Source organism: Chrysemys picta, chromosome 18 (genome assembly GCF_011386835.1).
Source record: "Chrysemys picta bellii isolate R12L10 chromosome 18, ASM1138683v2, whole genome shotgun sequence".
Classification (NCBI taxonomy): Eukaryota; Metazoa; Chordata; order Testudines; family Emydidae; genus Chrysemys; species Chrysemys picta.
The window spans coordinates 1,351,082-1,377,396 of NC_088808.1; the positions used below are offsets into that span (position 1 = coordinate 1,351,082).

At 47.9% G+C, this 26,315-nt stretch overlaps 1 protein-coding gene across 13 annotated transcripts in view; it reads left to right on the forward strand.

Annotated features, from left to right (window-relative positions):
* Positions 1 to 26,315, forward strand: part of NSMF (NMDA receptor synaptonuclear signaling and neuronal migration factor) — a 96,833-nt gene that overhangs the window by 51,279 nt on the left and 19,239 nt on the right. For 9 of the 13 annotated variants that reach the window (XR_010593631.1, XR_010593632.1, XM_065572354.1 and 6 more), the window contains 8 exons: positions 5,803 to 5,878; positions 10,073 to 10,141; positions 17,285 to 17,337; positions 20,102 to 20,191; positions 22,184 to 22,305; positions 23,784 to 23,867; positions 24,669 to 24,702; positions 25,043 to 25,113. Coding sequence is in view for 11 of the 13 variants with exons in the window: in XM_065572354.1 (XP_065428426.1) it covers positions 5,803 to 5,878; positions 10,073 to 10,141; positions 17,285 to 17,337; positions 20,102 to 20,191; positions 22,184 to 22,305; positions 23,784 to 23,867; positions 24,669 to 24,702; positions 25,043 to 25,113 (599 nt within the window). In the remaining 2 variants the exon portion in view is untranslated. The remainder of the gene's footprint in view (positions 1 to 5,802; positions 5,879 to 10,072; positions 10,142 to 17,284; positions 17,338 to 20,101; positions 20,192 to 22,183; positions 22,306 to 23,783; positions 23,868 to 24,668; positions 24,703 to 25,042; positions 25,114 to 26,315) is intronic. The other 4 variants (XM_065572356.1, XM_005292657.5, XM_065572361.1 and 1 more) reach the window with 1 other exon arrangement.

The following is a 26,315-nucleotide window of genomic DNA, read 5'->3' on the forward strand; positions in this document are numbered from 1 at the left end:
GAAGTGGGCTGTAGTCCATGAAAGCTTATGCTCTAATAAATTTGTTAGTCTCTAAGGTGCCACAAGTACTCCTGGATTTTCCAAGGTGCTGAACACCACAGCTCCCAGTAATATCCATGGCCAGCGAAAACCAGGGCACTTTTATTTGATGTCTATCATATGGGTATCTATGCTTAACCTTAAAAATACACATTTGAAAATGTTGGCCTTAATTTATTATTTTGGTTTCTTCTGTACAAAAAATGATTAGTTTTCCTTCATTTTTGTCACGCATGACTCTGCCCTGGTAAGGGATTGTTTTGTGTGTAATGACCGAGAGAAGGGTTGTGTGAGAGCACAATAAGAATGTAGTTTCTGTGGCTGGACTTATCAGAGTGAGAGCCCAGATTCTCTTTGGGATTTGGTTTTGTATAGGTAGTAATGGGAGTACGCTGCTCATAATTTGGGTCCAGTGTGAGCCAGGAAGGGATAACATTCTAAACTTGGTATATTTATGTTTTAAACCATTTTTTTGGAATATTAAAGAATGCACTTTGCAGGAATGGAGCTCTTACAGATTACTCAATACGAAACAATGGGACAAAGCCATGAGAATGGTAGGTTGTAAAATTCAGTTATCAACATCACTTGTTGGAAAAAAAACCCAAAACAGAATTCCCAAAGCCAAACAAATGCTGTACTTGGAAGATTCCGTTCTCCATTCTGATCTTCTCCATGCAGACTTTGCCTCCTTAGACTTTAAGGGATATATTTTCAGCTATGCAACCTTGTGAGGGGAAATGGCCTCTGCTAAACAGACAAATGGCCTCTACCTTTCTGAAACTTTACTTCTGAGAATGAGAAAAGTAATGACTGTTTGCTCAGAAGAACTAGAACCAACTGGGTGGCATTGGGCCTGATCTTGCAAACCCTTACATTAATAGTGCTTTCTCATGTGAGTAGCACTGCTTACCTGAGTAATGATTACACAGATGTGTAAGGGATTTGCGAGACCTGGCTCTTAAACCTCAGCAAAAACAGCAACTTTACATTTCTTGATATTAACTGCATCAGTTTTCCTCACTTATATGTGAGCTTATTGAAGGCCAGTTGGCTTCTGTCACTTCTTGTGCTGCCTTCTCAATGGCAGGCAGAAACCTCAGTCGCTTGCTCATCTGTGTCTCATTCTGCAATTCAGAGATCTAGTCATGTTCTTTGCAGAGAGGGGTCCTGTGACTTGTTTCACAGCCTGAAAGTTCACATCAAACCCTGCCTTGGTGTAAACAGCCAACAGCTGTCCGGTGTGAGTGTGATAGGCTTCATAGCACGCTCCATGTGCACCTCGCCAGAGGTTTTGGATAGAGATGTGAGGATCTGCAAAAACTGGAAACTTTTTAAAGGGAAAAACAGAGGGTTTTTTCTGGGTGTTTTTCCCCCTGAGGCCTGGTATGGGAAAAATTGAAAAGAAACTGTTACCTGGAATATTTTCTCTCAGAATGACCAGTAAAAGAGAAAGGAAAGAAGGAAAAACTTGAGCTATGCTAGCATTTCCCAGAATACATTAGCAACTGTTTGAATTATATTATACTGGTTCATCGGGTGGCTAGTTATGTCTACAATTTCAACACTTATGGCATATATGATAATGCACTATTAAAGAATCTGGTGTTACTAATATAAAGTTTGGCTATATATACACATTTACTCTTAGTCCTTAATATTGTACTTTGTTAACTAAATTATAAACGTTAATTTTTGGGGCTTTTTCTCTACAAGCATGAATTTCTTCTGTATCTGCCTGATAATGTCAGGTCAGCGCTATTTACATACATTTTTCTGAGCCCAAAGGACATAACCTTCCTTTTTGTTTACAACAATATTGAGGCTTTCTATTTTCAACTTTTTATATATTTTTCCTGTTCACCTTGGTGTGCAGCTGCAACCCCATCTTTAACACTAGATATGTTTGTCATTATTATTCAAATAAAAACTAAATAATTTTACTTTATTTATTTAATAAGTGTAACCCTTCTGCCTGTTGGAATTGGCAGTAACAGGGGCTGGGTTCAATATCTAGGGGTTTCTCTTCAACCATACAACACAAAACCAACTCAAGCCCCCACCCAGTAACATACCACCCTCTGGGCGCCTCTAAGAGGCAATACTTCCTCTCTCGTAAGCACAGAGTCTGAGTGTAGAAAATAATTTTTTAAGAAAAGGAGGGAATTAACCTGGTATTAATTTGGGAAAACACCACAAACAGGATTCATAAACATAAATCATGAGCAAAAGTCTGATCCCCAATAAGTTGGGCAGTGTCCTTTTCTGTCAGGTTCTTAAGTTCAGCAACCACAAGTCCCTTTAACATGCCCGTCCCTTCTCTGCACCCCACTCACAGTTGTTGTCCTTGGTCAGTGCAGACCCAGAGTCCAGAGGTGTATCTGCAGAGTTCACCTCCTGCCCTGAGTGGAGGGGGTGGGGAAGGCACTTTACTTGCTCCACTGCCCAGACACTTGCTGCTCCTCTTCGCCACCACTCTGCCGGCCGATCAGTGCTCCGTTCCTTCCTGCCAGCTGCCCTGCTGGTCGATCACTGCACCTCTTCACTGGCCTCCCTGCCAGCCTCTCTGCTGGCTGCCCGCACGATCGCCACACCTCTCTGCTGGCTACCCTGCCAGCCACTTGCTAAGCCACCTGGATGGTCCCACACCTTACCACAGCTCTCAGTGATGTCAGCTGTTACTGGAGAGCCTCACTGCTGGTGCACACTGGGCAGTCTCTTGCATCAGAGACACTTTCCCAAAGCAGGTCTAATGCTTAGACCTAGGTATCAGTGATTTCAGCTCTGCAGGGTGTAACAATACTCTCAATGGAGTCTGAATTAGCTCTGTTATTATAGAGTGGAGAGAGGAAGGGTCAAGTAGTGTCTGGGGCCTACACCACCAAACACAAATACCTATCCCCACCATCTCTCAATTCACTGAGCTTTGGCGCCCATGTCTCCTGCCTAGCAAGTTCCATTTATATGAGGGTGAGTCCCTCAATCAGGCCATGCCAAGTACAGTTCTGCTGCCCTTGATTCACACAAGGATAACAACCCTTTGTTACTCCTGCCCCAATAACAAGGAGACTGGGGATCCAACACCAGCCAAAAGTGACCATTTGGGCAAGCAGTCCCATCATGCTGAGCACCTAGGCAGGGTGGGTGCAAACAAGATCAGCTCCTGATGTCCTTTCCACAGCTCACCGCTAGATGTCAGGGGAGAGCTCATTCAGACTCTGCTTACATAAGTACACCAAACAGTACTTTTGACATTCTAACTAAATTATAGATAATACATTTCTCATTCTTAAAGAAGTAAATAAAGTTTAGTTTTGATAAAGCAAGTAACTACTGCAGATATTTTGGTTTTGCCCAAAATTTCTATTATATTCCAGAACTCCCCTGGAAAAAAAAACCTGCTTTTTTCCCATGCCTTCAAAATTTCTGGAAATTTTACACCCTTAGTTTTTGATGGTTGATTCTTAGTTGACAGTTTATCATACTCTTGCCCAAAACCTTCAATGATCAAACCCCATTATACATATTGGCACCACATCCTGAAAGACTTTTCAGATCTTGTCTACACTAAAGGTTAATTCAGTATAACTTATGTTGCTCAGGGGTGTGAATAATCCACACCCCTGAGCAATGTACGTTACACTGACCTAAGCCTGGTATAGATCGCCCTACGTCAGTGGGAGAGCTTCTCCCAGCGACAAAACTACCACCTCTCGCAGAAGTTATTAAGCCGATGGGAGAGCTCACTCCCATCAACTTAGAGCATCTCCACAACAGGCTGCATTGGCGCGGCTGTAAGTGCTGTAGTGTAGGTGTAGCCCTAGCCGTCTAGAAATTCACATCTGTACTGTAGTGTTACAGCCCAAGGCAAACCCATGGCTACACAGTGGAAATGCAACAGATTATATTAAATGTTGCATAGCAAATCATTCACACGTGGCAAGAGCAAAAGTTATTGGAACTGTGCCCCTAGCAACGCGAGGAAGCAAGAAATATATTCCCTCATTTCCCCAAAGGCTTGAATTTTAGTGCTGCGCTTGCCCTGCAGTGTAGGGATTCATGGTGTGAATTAAAGCTGCAATATCACCGTGCTGCCTACAGTTCAGTCTAAACCAGTCTCATCCCCTTGGTATCTGAACCCCATTCCAGAGGGTTAGGGGCTCTTGTCTATTGTGCAGCTGCTGATACAGCCACTGAAAGGAATGTTGAGATGTTTCAGGCAATCTGGCTGGCTAATACAGAGGACATCGTTGCTAATTCAGACAACATCACCCCTAAATAATTCCCTACGCCTATGACCATCCTCCAATTTTCACCATACAATAGCAACACCTGCACTGGCTCTAGTCATTTCATGGGGGTTAACAAATAAGTGGATTCATCATCTGCTTATAGCAACTGGTCATTAAACTCCAGGAAAAGCACTGCACCTCTGTTGTTTTTTGGTTAGATTGACATTTACAACTCTCAGTTTACACTGCAACTCTCAGATTGGGTGGAGTATGACCTGCTTTAAGAAAAGGAGAACTTCATGCTTATAAATTAAAGTTTACCCTGCCAGATGAGCCCTGGAGTCTGAAATCTGCTCTCTAATTACCGAGCAAGCATAGCAGACGCTTCCCGGATGCCACTGCGCCTCAACCCTGACTTCTTTTAGGAGTGAGAGTATAGCTCAATCCTCCTATTCACTCTCTCTGCTGAGGATGGAGAGCAATGGGGGCAATTAATGTCTTTTGTGATGTGGACCTGTTTACTGGGAAGTAGATGGAGACTAGCAGCTCCCTTCACCCAGGCTATTCCCGGAGCTGTTGTCAGATGGTATTGACTGTTGCCCATAATTTTCCTGGTTTGAATCTGAACTAGTGACCTAGAGCTGAAAGCCTCCATAGCATAATCACAATCCATTACACTATCAGTCCCTGAGGCATCTATTCAGTAGGTGCTCTTCATCTAATTGTGGGATAGGCAGGAATTCAGAGCCCCACCTGCTGGCTGTGGGTTCAAGGATCACAAACAGATATAAACTGTTTAAGGTCTGTGCTCCATTTTGCATTGGTTTCCTGTTTGTGTTTCTGGGACAAGCAGACTCAATGCTCAGTAATGATTTTGTTGCAAGCTCTTAGTCATTAGCAATGATGTGGAGATTGAGGTCCTGTTGCAAGGGAGCTGGGAAAAAAGTAGCCACTGGTTGGTGCAGGATAGTTTATACACAGAGGCGCCAAATGAGTGCCGGGGTGTCTCGGGTGCCTCCAGTCTCCCTATCGGATGTTCCATTTGAATTCTAAAGGGGGGACAATCCAGATATACATGGCCTAAAACTGGTGACATTGCTTCCCAGTTTTCCTATCTCAAGAGGCATCTCTCTCCCTTTGATAGTTTCCCTTCAGAGTAACACATTAGGTAAACACATTGGAGAAGGTACAGCACAGTCCATGGCAGTTACATGTGCACATACATACACACATGCACAAACATGTCTAATGTCCCATTTAGCACAGGGCACAATATAGGTGAGGCTCATGTGTATTTCAAGCTCAGCTGCTCTTTCACATTACTACAGAAGGTAAAAGATAATTTGTGTTGGCATGGAAGTAGCAAATTGTGTTCAGGATTCTTTCCTATGAATGGAAAGAAATTGCCAGCCTTCAAGCTTGTTTGGTTGTTGAGAAGACTGTTTTGGAAGGATGTCCCCATCACTAACTACATCTGTGTGAAACCTATGTATGTCTGGTTGGCACTCACTTTTAGCTCTGTCTCTTCCAGATGATGTCCCCATACGGACCTGGTTCCCCAAGGAGAACCTCTTCAGTTTTCAAACTGCTACTACAACTATGCAAGCGTAAGTGAAATGGCTGTTGCTGCACCAACCTCTTTTCTCAGAGTTAGTGTGTGGCCCATGCATGACTGCATCTTAGGATATCAAAACTTTGGACAGTCAAGTTCTTACGAGCTCCGGTTCTTGTTTGGTTGTTGAGAAGACTGTTTTAAAAAAATAAGTGTGTCATCCAGGTGAGCTACCACATATTGGCCCAGAATGTCCTGGAGAACGTCATTAATAAAATGTTGGAACATTGCAGGCATGCTTGTCAAACCACAGGGGCACCACGAGATATTCAAAGTGACCACAACAAGTTTGAAAGGTAGTCTTCCATTTATTCCCAGCTCTAATACATACTAGATTATTTCCCCCGGGAGGTCTAGTTTTGTGTACTCCCAAGCAGTGCCCATGTAGTCCGTTAGCTTGGGGATCAGTGGTAATGGATATTGGTTTCTAATAATAAACTGATTCAGTGTCCAATAGTCCATGCCTAGTCAGAAGCAATCACCTTTTAAATGTGTGAAGTGGACTTATGAATAAACCGATGGCTAGGTTCTCCTAAAAGGTAGCTGTGCAGAGCAGATAGTTAGGGTTCAGACATGGCATATGTATGCCTGAACAGAACAGAACTTTTATCCTGGGTTGTAGCTTGATTGGGCAATCACAGTCCCTGTGCTGGAGAAGGCATCTGCATTTTTTTTTCCTCATTGTAATCACTGTTTTTTTGGACTGAAGTTAAGGACTGGGATCAGCGGGAAACTACTGTGTGCTGCCCATTTCCTGGGGTCAAGCAGTGCTGCTGGTAGAATTCTGAGAGAAAGCTGACTTTTAGTTCCCGCTGATCTCAGTCCTTGACTTCATAAGAATTCTGTGGGGGCTCTCCTCCTGCCAGGCTCCTGTTACACCTGTTGCCCCACCCCCCACATTTTAGATTTGTCTCCCATATTCAGTTCATCCCAGTTTTTTTGGCTCCGACCCTCTTCAGGGGAAGTAGCTTCTGGGTGGGGCCTGCTTCCTGCAGCTGGGGGGTCAAAGAAGCCAGAGCCTCCAGCCATCACGGAATTGAGCTGAAGATCAAAGACACAGCTCAACACACAAGGTTATTTTCTACAAAGAATCCTGGCCCTGAGGGACCCCAGCTCTGTTACCGAAGGGGAGGTACTACATGGCAACCTTTAAGGGGTGGAGGCTGAACTCCTTACCTCGTGGAGGACAGTGACAAAACTCCCAGTGACTTACTGGGGCCAGGATTTCATCTGCAGAACGTGCAGCATGAGTCGCTGTCCCTGGCAGACAGCTACCCGCCACACAACCATGGGAAGGCTTTCACACCATTTATGCCCAAATAAATTTGTTAGTCTTTAAGGTGCCACCAGACTCCTTGTTGTTTTAGTACAGATCTATGTATCCTCTTGCAATGTTTGCACCCACTCCAAGATACAACACAATAATCCCTTCAGACTCTTTCAACCCCTCGAGATTCCACCTGGCCCCTACATGTCATTGCCCCAGATTTTGTAGTAAAAGTACCAGAGTCCAGTGGGTTCATGACTGTTCTGACCGTCATGGACTACTTCTCAAAGATGGCTCATTTTGTCCCTTGCATTGGTCTACCCTCTCCCAGGAAGCCTTCCAGCTCTGGGTGGATCAAGTTGTCTGCCTCCATGGCCTCCCGGAGCGCATCATCTCTAATCATGGTACTCAATTTATTTCTTGCTTCTGGTGAGAAGCTCTCCAGATTTTGGGCATCTGCTCCTGTCTCTCCTTTGCCCATCACCCCCAGACAACTGTCAAACAGAACTAACCAGATCCTGGAGCAGTATCTTCAATGCTACATAAACTTCCACCAGAATGGCTGGTCCTTGCTGGAATGCCTGAGACAGAGTTCACGTATAATAACGCAGAACACCCCTCTAGAGAACAAAGCCCTTTATTTTCAAACTATGGGTTCCACCCTCAGTTCTACCTGGAGCTACCACAACTTCTCAAACCCAGCAGTCCTGGGCTAAATACAACAGAAATGTCAAGTCCAAGATTACCTAAAGGTTCACCTGGAGGACACCAAGAAGTGCTACAAATAATATGGGACTGTTGATGACAGGAGGGCCTGCGTTTTCAGTAGGCCAGAGGATATGGATCTTAATGAAACATTTATACATGGAAAGCTATCTAGTAAATTGGACTTCCACTTTCTTGGCTTTTACTGAGCTCACCTGTAAATTAACCCATTCACATCACTCAACTTAATCCATTCCCTCTGAATACACTGTTTTCCATATCTCTTCTGAAACCCTACATTCAGGACCCATTCCCTCATCAATCCTCACTCTATGCCCCCCCACTATGCAACTATGTGTATATTGTCCACGAGATGCTTGAAGCCAGAATCAGATGGGGGGGGGGAGATACTTTGGTATCTTGTGGATTGGGAAGGCTACAATCCTGAAGAAAGCTCCTGGGAAGCAGTGGAGAACATCCATGCCCCTGACCTGGTAAATGCCTTCCACAAAATTGCCCCGGGAAACCTGTCTCACTACCACCCAGGATGGGAGAGGGGTGATGTGAGGGATCATGGGTTTTGAATGCAGGCCATGCTCAGGCTACGGCTGCCACTCAGCATCTCACTGGAGCTGCTGGAGAAGGGGACTAGTGGACCTCTAGCTCACCAAGGGCTCCACCTACAAAGCTCCTGATTGGGAGATGTCCAGCCCCACCAATTGGCCTGGATGCTCTACGCTAAGCAGAAGGAGGCACAGGAAGTTGTCTGGCAGCCAGCCAGGAATTCACCTAGTTGCTCAGTCACTACAACTCTGCCTACTGGCCTAACTCCTGAGCCTGCCTTCCTGGCTGTTCCTGCTTCCCACCGTCCTTATCCCACATCTGCATTTTCCCCTGGTTCCTGCTTTTGCTCCAGGTCCCTGCTCCTATGCCACACCCCTGGCTCCCAACTCTGGCTCCAACCCTTGGCTTGACCCTGATTCTGGCTCTGGCTCTGGTCCCTGACTCCCAGCTCTAATCATTAAGCATGCCTGCCCATGCCCCATCCTTGCACTCTGATCCCCATTCCACCTTGGTACTGAGGGGATAATTCCAGCTCTGAAAAGAAGCCAAAAGTTTTTCCTGTGATGTTCCTGAAGCCACGTCAGAAACGTCAGGGGCCAGCACTCTGATGGCAGGTAGACGCCCAGGGAAGTGGTGAGGTGTAGGGTTGGTGCAGGAGGAGCTAGTTGCTGAGGTGTGGAAGAGGTGTGGACCAGAGAACAGTTTTCACCCACCTCCTGAACTGAGCCCTGCATCGCTTGCCTGGCATATGAGCCTACACAGGGGAAGCACTTCCTGATCAGAGCTGGTTGGCAGGTTCTGGTTAAGACCTTTGGGTTCAATATGCAGAATGCCCGGCAGTGGCTGAGCACTAATGCATGTCTCTTCTCTTTTCTTTCTCCGCTTCTCCTGGGATCTCTAGCATCTCGTAAGTATGGCCTTTGTTTCTGTTTCCTTGTTTGTTGGCGTCTTGGACAGAACCCCCCTGCCATCTCATTTTTCTCTAGGGCTTCCCCTGGTTGAAGGCTGCATGGTCAGCTTGCCAGATGATTGATGGCTGCACCTGGATGCCTAAATAGAACAGATTTCAGTCACCCTCATCTCCAACCTGGAGACTACAGGTCCCAGCATGCTTTGCCCTAACTTGATCCAGGCAAGAACAGGTGTTGCCATTGGAGCTGGAACTAGGAATGCTGGGGGTGCGGCCGCACCCCCTGGCTTGAAGTGGATTCCATCATATTGAGAGTTTACAGTTTAGTTCAGTGGCTCTCAGCACCCACCCTCCACAAATTGTTCCAGAACCCCTGGGTGTTGCATGCTGGATCTGTAGTCTCTAAGGTCCAAACCTCCATGTTAAGAGTGAGGACTAGTGTCAGCCATTTTGCTGGCCATACTTTGGGTATCCTTGTGCTAGCTTTGGGAGCAGCCACCTTCCCAGCCTCCTGTAACAGCTGTAAATAACTAGTATGCAATGGTTTGATGGTCTCTTCTCAGTCCCTGACTTCTGAATGGTTCCATGTGGCCTGGGTCTCTTCCACAGAGCCAGACTGTGTGTTGGGAGGGTCATGCCTCTCTCTGTTGTCTGGTGAGAACTTGCTCTCTCTGTCTGTCTGTTTCATGTCTTCTTCAGTTCAAAGCTGTGTAGTTGGTTAATGGCTTAAAATGGTTTCCCAGGGCATTCAGGGGCTACGCAGAGAGGAAGAGACGGAAACGAGAAAATGATTCGGCAGCTGTTATTCAGAGGTAGGGCCTGTTTTCCTGTAACCTTGCCTGGCATTGCATGGGCCCGTCGGGTGTCATCAATGACGCTTGATGATGTTGAACATGGTTGTCCCTTGTCTGTGTTGCTGTTTTAGTGAGGACGCTAGCGGTGGCCATGCTGAAAGTCTGCAGGGCAATGAGTCTATGGTAAGCAAGCTAGCCAGTCTCCAGCCTTCTTAAAGGGACACTGTCAAGTACTTTAAGCTCCAAATCAAAACAGACAGGATCTTAAAGCTCAGATATGTAATAATGTAGGTGCATAACTTACAGATGCAATGAATTATATTAATTCAGTAACTCTGTGTGATGATGGCCAGTTAAATGCCTAGCGGGTCATTTCCATTTACAGTTGTTGAACTTTCTAACATCACAAATGTACCAGCACATGTGTATTTTTGGCAGCTGGATGGGCAGGATAAGACTCTGCATTAATGACAGCTGTTAAAAACAACCATATTCACTGCAGCTCTATTCAAAACAGAGGGAGAAAAAAACAATGTTTCTGCAACACAAAAGGATGAAATTGGCAGGGAAAAGAAGGCATTTTCTAGTGTCTAAAGTTTTCTTTTTTTAATCAGAATGGAAAGAAACGAGAGACAATTACAGACCCTATAAATGACTAGGCAGTGTTTCTTTAAAAAGGAGCTGGCTCAGAGTTCTCTAGATGGCGATATGACTATGTTAGAAAAGAGAGAGTCTTCATTGTTCATCCAGCCTGGCAGTATTTGAGCTGTGCACCTGCCATTGATGTACACAACAGTCAGGTAATTCGGTTACTGGGCCTTACCCTGAGTTGTTAGAGGAGAGAGTAAACGGAGGGTAGAGTGATGTGCGCTTTGTGGGACTATGCAATGCATCTCCTTACCTCCCACAGACCCTCGGGATCAGGGCAGGTTGTGGGGTCCAAGTCGGTTTGTATTCTCTCTTGTGGTGGAAAAGAGACAGGATTTGGTTGCAATGAATAAAGTGGATCCATTACTGAGGCTGCAGGACATAGCCAGGTCCCTGTGGTTCTCTCTAGCTCTTAGTGCCCCGGCTAACTCTGCTGCCTGCTCTAAACTAAGGGGTCAGTGCCATAAAGTTGAGCTCTCTATTCAATCCCAGCTTCTCCTCCATCTCAGAGGCTCACCCCAGCGTCCTTTCCACTGTCAGGAGGAGTTGTAAGAATTTAAGCAGTGGAATTGGAGCTGCAGCATTGTGCTAACCATGGCAATGCGTCTGGTGCATTGGCAAAAACACTGCCTCAGTCGCTGGACTTGCACCTCGGCATTGTACATCCCCGTTAAAAGGGGTATGTGCCAGTGAAACCCTGGGGCTTGAGATTGCCTCAGGCAGCAACTGCAGGGGAATGGAGGGGTCCGTGGTGGTTGCAGTTAAATGTCAGGATTGTTGGGTTTAGGTCCTGTATTGCAGCAGAAGGGATCTGATTGAGAAGCTAAAGTACTTAAACAATTCTCCTAATAAAAGTGCTTCTATTGAGCATGCAGAGGAGTTCAGGAGAGCTGGCTGTATTTAAAAAAGCCTTATTTAGGGTGCAGGAACAAACCATCCCGATGTGCAGAAAGAATAGCAAATGTGGCAGGCTACCAACTTGTCTTAACAGAGAAATCTTTGGTGAGCTTAAACTCAAAAAGGAAGCTTACAAGAAGTGGAAACTTGGACAGATGACAAGGAAGGAGTATAAAAATATTGCTCGAGCATGCAGGGGTGTAATCAGGAAGGCCAAAGCACAAATGCAGTTGCAGCTAGCAAGGGATGTGAAGGGTAACAAGAAGGGTTTCTACAGGTATGTTAGCAACAGGAAGATGGTCAGGAAAAATGTGGGACTCTTACTGAATGGAGGAGGCAACATAGTGACAGATGATGTGGAAAAAGCTAATGTACTCAATGCTTTTTTTGCCTCGGTCTTCACAGACAAGGTCAGCTCCAGACTGCTGCACTGGGCAACACAGTATGGGGAGAAGGTGAGCAGCCCTCAGTGGTGAAAGAACAGGTTAAGGACTATTTAGAAAAGCTGGACATGCACAAGTCCATGGGGCCGGATGCAATGCATCCAAGGGTGCTGAGAGAGTTGGCTGATGTAATTGCAGAGCCGTTGGCCGATGTAATTGCAGAGCCGTTGGCCATTATCTTTGAAAACTCATGGCGATCGGGGGAGGTCCTGGATGATTGGAAAAAGGCAAATATAGTGCTCATCTTTTAAAAAGGGAAGGAGAATCCGGGGAACTACAGACAGGTCAGCCTCACCTCAGTCCCTGGAAAAATCATGGAGCAAGTCCTCAAGGAATCCATTTTGAAGTACTTGGAGGAGAGGAAGGTGATCGGGAACAGTCAACATGGATTCACCAAGGGCAAGTCATGCCTGACCAACCTGATTGCCTTCTGTGATGAGATAACTGGCTCTGTGGTTATGGGGAAAGTGGTGGATGTGATATGCCTTGACTTTAGCAAAGCTTTTGATACGGTCTCCCATAGTATTCTTGCCAGCAAGTTAAAGTAGTATGGATTTGATGAATGGACTATAAGGTGTATAGAAAGCTAGCTAGATCACCAGGCTGAATGAGTAGTGATCAACGGCTCGATGTCTAGCTGGCAGGCAATATGAAGTGGAGTGCGTGAGGGGTCTGTCCTTGAGCTGGTTTCGTTCAAAATCTTCATTAATGATCTGGATGATGGGATTAATTGCACTCTCAGCAAGTTCGCAGATTACACTAACCTGGGGGGAGAGGTAGATACGCTGGAGGGTAGGGATAAGGTCCAGAGTGGTTTAGACAAATTAGAGGATTGGACCAAAAGAAATCTGATGAGGTTCAACAAGGACAAGTGCAGAGTCCTGCACTTAGGACGAAAGAATCTGATGCACTGCTACAGGCTAGGGACCGACTGGCTAAGTGGCAGTTCTGCAGAAAAGGACCTGGGGATTATAGTGGACGAGCAGCTGGATACGAGTCAACAGTGTGCCCTTGTTGCCAAGAAGGCCAATGGCATATTGGGCTGCATTAATAGGAGCATTGCCAGCAGATCGAGGGAAGTGATTATTCTCCTCTATTCAGCACTGGTGAGGCCACATCTGTAGTATTGCGTCCAATTTTGGGGCCTCTACTACAGAAAGGATGTGGACAAATTGGGGAGAGTCCAGCGGAGGGCAACAAAAAAGATTAGGGGGCTGGGGCACATGACTTATGAGGCGAGGCGGAGGGAACTGGGCTTATTTAGTCTGTAGAAGAGAGGGGGGGGGGGAATTTGATAGCAGCCTTCAACTACCTGAAGGGGCTTTCCAAAGAGGACAGAGCTAGGCTGTTCTCAATGGTGGCAGATGACAGAACAAGGAGCAGTGGCCTCAAATTGCAGTGGGGGAGATCTAGGTTGGATATTAGGAAAAACTATTTCACTAGGAGGGTGGTGAAACACTGGAATGGGTTACCTAGGGAGGTGGTGGAGTCTCCTTCCTTAGAAGTTGTTAAGGCCCGGCTTGACAAAGCCCTGGCTGGGATGATTTAGTTGGTGTTGGTCCTGCTTTGAGCAGGGGGTTGGACTAGATGACCTCCTGAGGTCTCTTCCAACCTTAATCTTCTATGATTCTATGCAAATTCCTCAATTCAGACAGACCTGCCTGCTGTGTAGTGTAGGAAATTGTACCCCGGGATGGGCTGCATCTGTCTCAAGAATCTTTGGATGGAACGCCTCCCAGGGGCATGGAGTCGTGGCTGTACAGACTGTGGTGGAAAGTTGGTGCTGGCAGCAGTAGGAGCGATATTTAGGAAGAGAAATAACAAATAGCGCCTCTTTCCATTTTTAACTTAACTGCTGCTTTCTGCATGTGGATGGACGAAGAGATTTTTGACAAGTTAAAGGATCAGATTGTGTTGTGTTGGTGAGTGCAGGCATTGGTAATTCGCCCCAAGCCCCCTCGTCACGAGTCCTGGGTGGGTCTTCGTATCTCCTGTGACTTCCGCTCCTCCAAGGGTAACTGCGTCTGCTTCTTGGCTCTTTGGCTGCTCCTTATGGATAAGGACAGAGGTCAGACTCGAGACAGAGTGACATAGTTGTACAAATCAGTACGGATGGAGAGGCCCAGCCTGCTGCCTAGTGGATGGGATGGGATCATGTCACTCCTTTCCAGAGCGTTTCTTTCTAGAGGGGCAGGGGAAGGGATCCTTTTACTCCCATGTTTACTCTCTCCTGATCTCCCACGGGCTTGTGTCATGGTGACCTTCCCTCCAGCTCTAGAGAGTGGGATACAACTCCCACGAGAGCCTGTTAGTGCTTCTCTCAGCACTGCTCAGGGGATGTCTCTGGAGCTCTCACTTAGGGACAGACCATGCTGTCCTTGTAGTTTTCAGCACAGTGAGAGAATGCTCTCATACTGCAGAGCCCTGTTCCCATGGGGCTGGGTCCATCCTCCAAGGGGAGCTGATCCTTTACAGCACCCTGGGTGGTTGAGATTAGCATGTTAGCTCTAGCAGGGCAATGCAAACATTTCAGCATTAACCTGGTACAATGTAGGTTTGAAAACTGCATTTTACTGGGCTCCCTTCCAGAAATGTGCCTATTTCCTTTCAAGGATGAGACGTTACACTGACACCTCTGGCTGGGTACTGGCCAGTCGCCACAGGGATCAGGAAGGAATCCTGCCCCCACTCCAGATAGAGCACTGCACAATAGCCAGGGGCAGCATGTGTTTAGGAAGCCACAAGTCTAGGTCACAGCTAGGGACTGGATACCCATCTAAAAGGGGTGTGACAAAGTTCCTCCTCTATCTTGGTGAGTCCTGCGCTTATTGGCGGATTTTCTTGCCTCAGAAATTCACCATGTGGGTTGGGGAACAGCCCAGAGACCTTCCCCTCTGGGAGAATCCACAGTCCAGGTCAATTGGGAGGTTTAGGGGGAACCTGGGTTCCAGCCCAGGGCCCTGTGGACTGCAGCTGTCTATAGTGCCTCCTGTAACAGCTGCATGACAGCTACAACTCCCTGAGCTACTTCCCCATGGTCTCCTCCCAACACTTTCCTTATTCTCACTACAGGACCTTCCTCCTGGTGTCTGATAACACTTGTGCTGCGCTGCCACACCTCTTGCTCCCAGCTCCTCACACTCACACCACAAACTGAAGTGAGCTCCTTTTAAACCCCAAGTGCCCTGATTAGCCTGCCTTAATTGATTCTAGAAGCTTCTTCTTAATTGGCTCCAGGTGTCCTAATTAGCCTGCCTGCCTTAACTGGTTCTAGCAGGTTCCTGATTACTCTAGTGCAGCCCTTTTCTCTGGTCAGTCAGGGAACAGAAAACTACTCATCCAGTGACCAGTATATTTGCCCTCTACCAGACTCCTGTACCCCACTGGTCTGGGTCTGTCACAGGGGCCAGGGGCCTGACCCATGATAATGAATATTGTGACCTCCCAGTAAAGCTGATCAGTCCTGCCAGGTGCCAGATGAGTGTAATTTACACACCAAGGAGCCAGATAGAGAAGCAAGTTGAAGTAGGATGGAGGCTTTTCTTTGTCCCCTCCCACATGCGTGAATTACACCAGCTGAGTCCCCTTGGAGCCAGCTCTGACATACTGCTCAGGTCCCACTGTGAGTCGGTGTCAGTCTCGGGGAACCTAGAGATGGCACAGTGTACCTTCGGGACTCCATCTGCATTTGGGCCTCGGCCTTGGTCTCTCTCAGGGTATATTTGCCCAGCCCACGGCAGCGAGCTCGCAGCCTGGGCCAATAGAGGTGGTCTGGTGGGACTCATGCTAGTGCCCTGACAATGGCTGTGTAGACAGGTTTCAGAGTAGCAGCCGTGTTAGTCTGTATCCGCAAAAAGAAGAACAGGAGGACTTGTGGCACCTTAGAGACTAACAAATTTATTAGAGCATAAGCTTTCGTGGACTACAGCCCACTTCTTCGGATGCATATATCATATATATGATATATGCATCCGAAGAAGTGGGCTGTAGTCCACGAAAGCTTATGCTCTAATAAATTTGTTAGTCTCTAAGGTGCCACAAGTCCTCCTGTTCTTCTTTTTACTGTGTAGACAGCGCTTTGAAGTTGCGACTCAGGCTGGGGCTTGAACTCTGAAGCCTGGGGAGGGGGCTGGGCTCCCAAACTCAGCCCCCACTCGAGCTGTGACTAAAGTGCTGTCTACACAGCTATTTAGAGTGCTAGCGTGAGCCCCACTATTGTCCTGGGCTGGGAGGCTCCCTGCCGTGGGCTGTGGAGCTATATCCTCTGGGCAGCTGCTGACACTCAAGTCAGATTTATATAGAACTGAGTCTGGGGTGATTTCCTGGGGGCAGTTGCCATGTATCAAGGTGCCATCCTGTGGCATCCTTTACCTCTGGGGTCTCTGCTTCCTCTGTATCCCCACCCATCCCCTGGCCTGTGAATCCCAGGCAGGAAGGTGCATGTTGAGAGATGCACTGTTAGCAAGTAGAGGCAAAACACCTGCCCCAGGAGGACCTTCCTGCTTCATGACTGTCCCATTCTGGGGGGCAGTCCAGACCAGTGAGCCCTGTACCTTGGAGTGGAATTTAAAGATGGAAGAGGCCCCTGGGGGGGTCAGCACAGGAACCCACCTGCCTAGCATTCAAGTCACTGTGAATGTTAGCACTGGAAGCACCCCCAAATGTGCTTTGGGAATGGGCAGAGCTGTGAGTGTGGCATGAGCCTGGGGTGGGGAAGAGGACCTCTGCACTCCTGCTGTACTGTCTGGGGCAGGGAGGAGTGGAACACCTGCCTTTGGTTTCCAAGTGAACAGGAAGAGTTAGCAGCTCCTCGAGCCCTTTGCCAGCTAAGGTGGGCAGCATGCTCTGGGGCCGTGGGAAGGTAGGTGGGGAAGGGTGAATCAGGGAGAGTGGAGGCAACAGCCCAGAGGACGTTGCGTGAGGATGGCTGATGCACAGCAGCTCCGTGGCACAGGATTGAAAGGGAACACAGCCGCTCCCTTCAGCTGGCAGACGAGCCGCACTCTGGCCACTGAACAAATGCAGCTGGAGTTGCTCTGGGAGTTCTGTGGTGCCCTGTGTGACTGCATTTAAATGCCTGGAAAACGAGAGCCTTCCCCCTGCTGCTACTGCTTGGGTCAGTTGGTTTCTGACCCCAGCGCTCATCACTGGGTTTGTGTTACTTTTCTTTCAGGAATTTTCGGAAGCATTTGCGCATGGTGGGGAGCCGCCGGGTGAAAGCGCAACGTGAGTAAGAAGCCACAAGGCATGGCCGGGAGATGGGAGGCAGAGGGTTAATGCTGATGGGACATGAGGCTGGAGAACGGTGCTGAGGAACCAGACTCCTCTGTAATTAGTCATTGTTTTGCTGTCTGTTGTAAGTGGAGGGCTGGAAAGCACCAGGCACAGGTGCTGAGATGAGGTTTTCCTCCCTCACACTGCTGTGTGTAGAGAAGAGGCCAGCTGGTCCCCCAAGCCTCCATACACACCAATGTATGACACTGGCCTTTAACTGTGTGATGTGGCATAGCATAGCATAGCATAGCAGGCAGCGTGGCGTGACGTAGACCCCTTCCCCTCATTGGGTAGGAGTCCCAACATGCAGAATCCCACGTTGTTGTCAGGGCCATGCAGGAGCAGTCAGGAAGGGGTCCCCAGCTCTGTGTGGGATACAGGTGCAGGTGACTCCTGTACTCACTAATGCTAGAGATGGGTACATAAGAGGGCTGCACTGCACTACAGGGTTAGACTCCCCCATTAAGTCGCTCTGAGAGAGATGCAGCGCGTAATGAGGGCTGCTAGGCTTCTCACTGCTTCATGGGGCACAGCTACAAACCTGGGAGGCTTTGTGTTTTCACAGGGCTGAGCTGTCCCTTTCGCACCTCTCTCCTCCCATTCTGCTCACCGCTCCCCACCCCCAACCTGCTGCCCTCACCTCCTGCCTGCCTGAATTTAAGCTAAGAGGAAAACCCAACTCTGCCACTGTAGTGCGACTAGTGGGCTCTGGCAGCTGGGGAGCATGACAGTTTGCGCTTAAATAAAGAGAGTTATATCCATGGGCCTGAAGGGTGACTGTAAGGGCTACAGACAGGGTGGCAGACATATGGGCCAGGACCCTGTCCTGCGGCCAGCAGTTCCCTCTGTAATTACCAAGGCAATCTGATTTGCAGCTCAGAAGTTGGGCACAGACCCCTGTCCCCTTCTTTCACCCTCCTCTTTCCTAGTAGTGGCCATTTGTACGCACCATGGCTGTGGGGGCCCATGAATCCCCAGACTCAGAAGGAGTTGTTTTCCAGCTTCCTTCCCCCATCCCTTCTGCCGGTGCTGAGCCCTGTGATACCTTCTCTCTGCCTCTCCCCTACCACTGAGCCCAGCAGCACTGGGCCCACGGAGGAGGCTGCTTTCCTACCAACCCTCCCAGCTGTTGCCACTACTGAGCCCAGGTTCCGGAAATCGCTGCTTCTTTCGCTGTCTCCAAGAACAGGACCCAGAGGGAGAACCCCTCATGGGGAGGTGTGAGATGGGTAGGAGTGGAGTAGGAAAAGAGATGTGAGGAGAATGACCAAGTGGGCCATGTGTGGAAGGGAGGAGGTGGGGGCCAGAGAGAGGCAAAGGTGGGGACCCTCATGAAAGGTGACTGGTATTAGGGACTGGTGAGCTAGTCAGCAGCAGAGGGGAACATTGAACAACACTTGCGGAAGTAGTGCCCTTTGCAGTCACACTGCCACATTTTTCTCTTGCCAGTGAACCGTTTACTTCCGGCCCCCAAGCCCTATCAGCAAGGGCAGCTCACCCCTCAGCCCAGCACGTGTGTGACACCCCTGCATGGCCTGGTCCAGTTAGCTCCTGGGGGCTTGTCCAGGGAGGCCATTGCCATTGGGGTAAGAATCGAGTGTGCTGCACACAGTCATCCAGGATTTACTAAGCTCTCAATAGCTGAGCTCCCCTTCAGGCAGGTGACACAGGTTGTGCTCCCACTTGGTGCTGTCGTGCTGCTGGTCAAGGCCTGCCAAGAATGAACCACCACTCCTAGGAGAGGGGTGTGTCTTCCCAATATGACCCTTCCCCTCCTTTTGTACACACTGTGGGCACGTCTAACTGCACTCCCGGCGAGTGATTGCCACTTGAGCTAGCTATAACCTAGCTTTTACCAGAGGAGTGAAGCTACAGCAACATGTGCTTCGGTGTGGGCTCTACGAGACTGTCAAAGCCCCACGGGAAATTACCTAGGGTCCAGTCTGCGCTGATGCGGCTTCACTGCTTTGGCACCTGAGCTAGCTAGATTAAAGCTAGTCTGGGTGTGTCACATCAAACTGCAGTCACGCCCCCTGATAGCAGTCTAGACAATTCCTTTGACAAGTAATGTAATAATTAACAGTGGTGACATTTGAAGTGGCATTACTGGTATCCAAGTTAGCCCCCTTTGAAATGGATTGGGAACAACTCATCTCAGAACTATTGTTTCAGGCTCTCTGCAGACTCAGGCAGACAACATTGCGGATAACACTCAGGTCATGTTTTCAAGAGAGATGTTTTTAAAATGAAAGCTGAGGCTGTAATACAACTGCGAGGCTTATATGTGTCCCTCTACCTCCCAGCTAGTCCTTTACATCTCCCCCAAAGGTGCCCCCACATCTTGGGAAACACCCCAACAAATAATAAGGATCTTCTCAGACTCTCATAGTGCATGTGCATGGAGATGTTGGAACTATAATTAATAAATTCAAGTTTGAGCAATAATGTTTAGGGGCAGATTACCAAATTCCTCTTCTGTGTCTCACTCACCAGCACACACTTGTGTGCAGAAATTGACACCTGTATCCCATCATGCATAGGCTGGGCACTTGTTTGTCACATGGGATGGACTCATGTTTGTCACATGGAAGAACAAATATGCAAGCGTGTTTGTGATCTTTAGCTTTGATGGAACCCTGCTGGGCGTTTTGGTTTTTGCTGGCAGAGCAGTGGTGGCTTTGGAGTCTGTTAATGTCCCGGTTTGGTTTTATCCTAGCATTTGGTGAGCGGCGAGAGAGAAGCTTCAGCAGGTCCTGGAGCGACCCAACTCCCATCAAAGCTGATTCCTTCCATGACTCTCGAGAAAGTGAGTTCTGAGACCTTTGAGCTTCTTCCCATGGCCAAAGCTGCCAACCAAGGCATTGATTGGAATCTCATAGGAGTGAACTGTCCATCCTTCTAGCCCCCTGTGATTGCTTCCTTTCATTAGAGCAAAGTAGTTAACACTCTGCATATGCACATGTAGCCTTACCTCTGGTGCTCTTTAGTTGCAGAATGAATGCCCATCAAAGTGTGGCCCATAGGCTTGTCACTACTTCCTGTGTTCCATGAGGGCTAACCACTGCACTGCACTGCACTGCCATGTTCACATACGTCAGCATTCCAGGGGTTAATCGATCGCAGTGAAGCAGGCTGGCGCACATGAGGGCCAAACACCTAGTGCCTACCTATCCCAGGCTGGCAGGAACTCGGGGCACAGGAGAGGTGCCCTTGAGATGTGTCTTTTGGTTAACAGGTCTGCAGGTGGCACAATCTGGATTTAAAGTTTCCCAGCAGAGACGGTCTACTGGGGGGACCTGGTCTCCCATGGCCCTGCAGAGGTTTCACATAGGTAACCCCGCCCACACTGTGTAAACGCCCTGCATAGGGGATCAGATGCTTGGGTGCAGACGTCCCCCAGGGATTTTTAGTGCCCTCTCTCTGCCTTTATAATGGGGCTGTTGTTTTGTCTCAGCATGTTAGAAATAGTCCAGTGAAACCACTGCAAGCCCCTGGATTCCTGTAGATCACTGACATATTCCAGGGTAGGGAAGTTATTCTCATGGTCGGGTAGGCCTGGGCCTTCCTGTTCTAGGGGTGGATCATATTGTTTAATCATTAAACTAATAAGCAAGGAACCAACTCCCCAAAGCCAGAGGGCATTGTGGGAGAGGGTGGGTGGGAAAAGTGTTAGAAGGACCAGGTTCAAAACATGACCTGATTGTTCCCAGGCAGTCTGAATTCTGCCCCTTCCCCAGCCATCTTAGCGACTAATGGAAAGGGAGCATTTCAGAAGGGGTATGTTCTCCTCTGCACCTGTCACTGACCCTCTGGCTCCCACAGGCCTAGCACTGGGGGCTTGGCTCTCTTGCCTGGGGAGGTTTAGGTTGGATATTAGGAAAAACTTTTTCACTAGAAGGATGGTGAAGCACTGGAATGGGTTACCTAGGGAGCTGGTGGAATCTCCTTCCTTAGAGGTTTTTAAGTCCCGGCTTGACAAAGCCCTGGCTGGGATGATTTAGTTTAGTTGCTTTGGGCAGGGGGTTGGACTAGATACCTCCTGAGGTCCCTTCCAACCCTGATATTCTATGATTCTATTGCTTAACAGTGCCTGAGTTGCTGGCTTCAGGAACCATTCTTAGCCTGTAGTGTGGTGTTATTTTATTTTGATTTCGAAGTATCTTTTCCCCAAGGAGCATCAAACAGCATGAGGCAGTGATTTATGGGAGCAGATTGAGGCCTGCTGGGTTTTTCTGGGACAGCTGCTGAGTGACTTTAGAGGGCTGCACCATTACAGTTTGGCAGGTCCTAAAAGTCCGATGAGTTTCTTTGACCTGCAAAGAAACTCTGAATCCTGGGGTGCCACGTTGCCACAACCTGCTGCGACACGCCAGTTCAAACGCCATCGTCTCTTGAACCGCAGGATTCCAGCTCAGTCTGGGTAGCATGTACCAGCAGGCGAGCTGGTACAGGCTGCACTGCAGCCCAGGCTGTTGCGGCTTCACTGCTATGTTTAGTCCTGCTAGCTGCATTCAGGCCAGCGTGGCTCTGCCTAGGTGTGTTGCAGTCAGCCCCCCAGTTGCAGCACTGGCACACCCTATCGTTATCTGCCTGGTTAAACCGCCCAAAGGTTAGGGGTGAAGCACTGAACCCTTTGGAATGGTCCCTGTGCTGACTCTTGTCACTTTGGGAATGAAGGTTGTAAGTCATGATACATTGAACAAGTTAGTCACCCTGCCAACAGGATGGGGTGGAGAAGGCAAGAAGCCCTATGGCCTGGTGCCTGGTGTAATGCTTCTGTCCTGCTGTTGTCTGGCAGGCCATGATCTTCAGGACTACTGCTGTGCTCTGGATGATGACTTTGACTTGAACTGGGAAACAGAGAAGGAACTTGAAGCTATGGCATGTGATGGAGATGACTTTATTCCACCCAAAATAATGGTGAGGGCTGTTCCCACCCTCCCTTGCCCATGCACCTCATTCATCTTTTCACAGTTGCTGATTAGGTATTCATGGAAGAAGGGCAGAACCTTCAGATCTCTCTTGGGGCTACTAGGGGGTAAGGGAGGACGCCATTTGTGATGAGGCATAGAAAGGAAATTACCCAGCTTGGTTCTCAGATCCTAGGGGGAGTGTGCACGGCTGGCAGTTAGAAACACCCTCCCTTCCTCATTTGACTTGTACACTGCAGCTCCACGATGCCGTTTGTGCACTTTAACCTGTTCTTATAGGCTAGGCCCTTCAGCCTTCCCTCCTTTACTCCTGTTCTCGCTGGTCTGGTTTAGTGATGTCCTTACGTAGGGTCAAATCCTGACATCCTTCCTTAGCCCTCACTCAGGCAAACGACCATTGACTGAGCAAAAACTGAGTACAGAACTCTGAGTTTGACCTCTACTCAAGTGGTTAGTTGGGCAGCAGAACCATTAGGGCATTGCTGATGCTACATCTGAATGGGCCAACTAGCATGCCATTGGGTTACTAATATAGAGGATAGTGGTGGTGAGGTTGTCTTTTCCTTATACTCCTCCATTTTATTCTTTCCCTGGCATCCCCCCACCAAGGCAGACTTTTTTTTCCTAGTGCAAGGGATGGGGGGTGTCAGGGTAAGACATCTCCCCCTAGGTTTAACAGGATATGGAAATATGGGGCCCAATCCTCCTTTAACTTACTGTCTGGGTCTAGATGAAGAGGGACTTGACTTGTGTCAGCAGAGCCACGATGGGGTGTACTCCCACTGAGCTTTGTCACTGGGCTGATGCTCCAGGCACTTCCCTAGTTAACATTTCACTGGTGCAGCTGACTAGCCTCCCTCAGTGCTGATGATGGCTGGCTTGCTGAGCTGTTCCCTTGCTACAGCCTGAATGCAAAAGGACAGGCTGGGGCTAGAGAGGGTTTCTTAGTATGGCCGATGAAGTGAGCAGGCAAGGAGCTCAGGGGCTAGAGGGGGCCTAGCAGAGGAGTGGCCAAGATATTCCTACTGAGCAGGCTTTCACTTGAGTTACCAGCAGAGGGAGGAATCCCAGCTTTCCCCAGATACCAGTTATGAATTTTGGCTTGACGTCCTAGTTGATGCCATGTCAGGAGGGTGCCTTTAAGCAAAGGCCCTTGCTGCAATCACAACCATATTACATAATGTGTTTGGGGTCTTAGGCCATACCACTGTTTTCTATACATGGAGGGACTAGCTGGGCCCAGGGTCCCCACTATTTGCTTTCTACAGTGCAGAGAGAAAATAGAAATAGCCTCTTTTAGCAGCTTATTTCTGACCTGAAAGAAGAAATATTTGCATCCAGAGGCATTATGGAGACTTCTTATGGAATGAGGATGCAGACAACATCACTCCCAGTGTACAGTGCCTGCCCACAGTCCCTTTGTGTCTCTGCTCCTGACCCATTTCTATTTCTCATTTCCGTTCCTAGCTTATTTCTTCCAAGGTCCCCAAAGCTGAGTACATCCCAACGATTATCCGCAGGGATGACCCCTCCATCATCCCCATTCTCTACGTGAGTAGCCTAGCTCTTTGCATGTTCATTGGGTACTGGAACGTTGGGTTGGCTCATAAGTGGAAATGAGTTTAGTGATTGTATCCTAGTCCCTAGATGGCATCCGAATGCCTCAGAAGAACCATTGCACAACTGAGCAAAGCTGGCAAATACCTGCTCAAGAGAGGCACAGTATTTTGGCAGCAGACATATTAGGTCAGGATTCAGGTTTATTGGCAGAGCTCTGTGGGGTGTCCAGGACTGGAATAGTGGGGTGGCTGCAGGACACTATCAGAAGCATGTGTCTAGGGACCTGGGACTGGAGTAACAAGGGGGCTATGAGCTGGGACTGAGGAACATCGTCCATGCTGTGTGACACCAGGAGTTGAATAGAGTCCAGGTTGCAGGTCAGGACTGAGGCACATTAGCAGAGCTCTGTGTGTTGGAAGGCTCCACAGTTCTTTGCTGCATTTGACCCATTCCTAGACCATTCAGGACTCCACGTATCTCTGCAGTAGACCTCAGTCCGGGGCTCACTCAACACATTTCCCTATTCAACACACAAACAATGTGCAGTATTTACTTTTTGAAGTCCACCTACTTAATGTAACTTACAAAGTTTATGTTTATAGTCACACATGGGTCTTAACATAAGGGCAATGATGCTTGTGATGTTGACTGAGACCACCAGTTGGTTTAATTGAATCCCAATTTATGTGCTTACCTAGTGTAGCATTGTTCTCTGTTGCATGAGGAGATCTCTTTAAATGATGAGTATCTAGCAGCACCTAGGTTTGAAATATCCTTTCTGTTCGGTTCCAGGATCATGAACACGCCACCTTTGAAGATATTCTAGGTACGTGAGTGTTATTTTCTGTGTCTTTTTCCCCCACTCAAAGTTTCACGTGAGCAGTAACAGGGAACTCTCCAGTGCATGGGGGATTTCATTGTAATCCAGTGTTCTGTTGTATCCAGCCTCCATTGGGAAAAACTATGGATTCCTGACTCCCAAAGTTCTAAAGTCCGGGGCCTGTTTTGAAATCAGTGGGACCTGTGGGTGTTCAGTGCCTCTGAAAGTCAGGCCCATGATGTCTTACAGAATAAACACAAATGAGAGATAGTGAAAATCTCTGTAGAAGAGCCAGTGTTTCACCTTCTGTGTGGCTCACGTGTCTTTCCTTCACTGTTTTCTGCAGAGGAAATAGAGAAGAAGCTTAACATTTATCGGAAAGGCTGCAAGATTTGGAAGATGCTGATTTTCTGCCAGGTACGTGATCGGCATTGGGGCCCTTGGCACTTTGTTAAAAGCCAATATTTTCTCCAGGAACAAATTAACTCCAGAAAACAATATTCCAAAGCCAGCCTGCAGCAGGCTTTTATTAAAGCAATCCCATCTATTCAATTCCCATTTCTCATTTGTTGACCTCTGAGCATCCTCAGCTTGCTGTGATGGCAGCAAAGGACATTTGGCTTAGTGCAGCAAATGCAGGTTTGGCAGCTTTTCAACAGCTTTCTAGCAAATCCATGCAATCTGACTTCAGCAGGAAACTCACAGACAAAGGGGCAGGGATTTGGAGCTTGATAGTTATTGATTACTTTCATAAAGCATCCTGCAGTATGCGTTAATACAGGAACATAGGAACTTCTATACTGGATGAGGCCAGGCTTCCCGTCCCTGCCAATGGCCAGCACCAGACTGTGCTGTGAGCAGTTATGGAGTGACTTGCCCAAAGAGAGGTTTTTGCTGAGTCTTCTCATGCCCTGGAGCAGGAATGTTGCAATCCAACCAAACTTTTGAGAGTTTTGTTTTTAATTCTTCGTGGAATAACTATGGATTTTCTCACAATCCATATAAATGTTGAATCCTTGTGTCTCCTACAATTAGAGTAATGATGGTTTTCCATGCCTCTGTTTGCCTATCATTTCCCTACCCCACACCATCAGAGATCCTTAAAGCAGCAATACCAATACCAGTCAAGTTTCAGAGTAACAGCCGTGTTAGTCTGTATCCGCAAAAAGAAGAACAGGAGTACTTGTGGCACCTTAGAGACTAACAAATTTATTAGAGCATAAGCTTTCGTGGGTGGGCTGTAGTCCACGAAAGCTTATGCTCTAATAAATTTGTTAGTCTCTAAGGTGCCACAAGTAATACCAGTCAGTGATTCAATGACTTTATCATTTTTGTGTAGGCTGTACTTGCTTACTAGATAGATTCATAGATTCCAAGGCTAGAAGGGACCATTGTGATAATCTAGTCTGATCTCCTGTGTAACACAGGCCAGAGAACCTCCCCAAAAGATCTTTTAGAGAAACAGCCAATCTTGATTTAAAAATTGCCAGTGATGGAGAATCCAACTCAACCCTTGATAAATTGTTCCAATGGTTAATTACTCTCACTGTTAAAAATTTAGGCCTTATTTCCAGTCTGAATTTGTCTGGCTTCAACTTCCAGCCATTGGCTCATGTTAC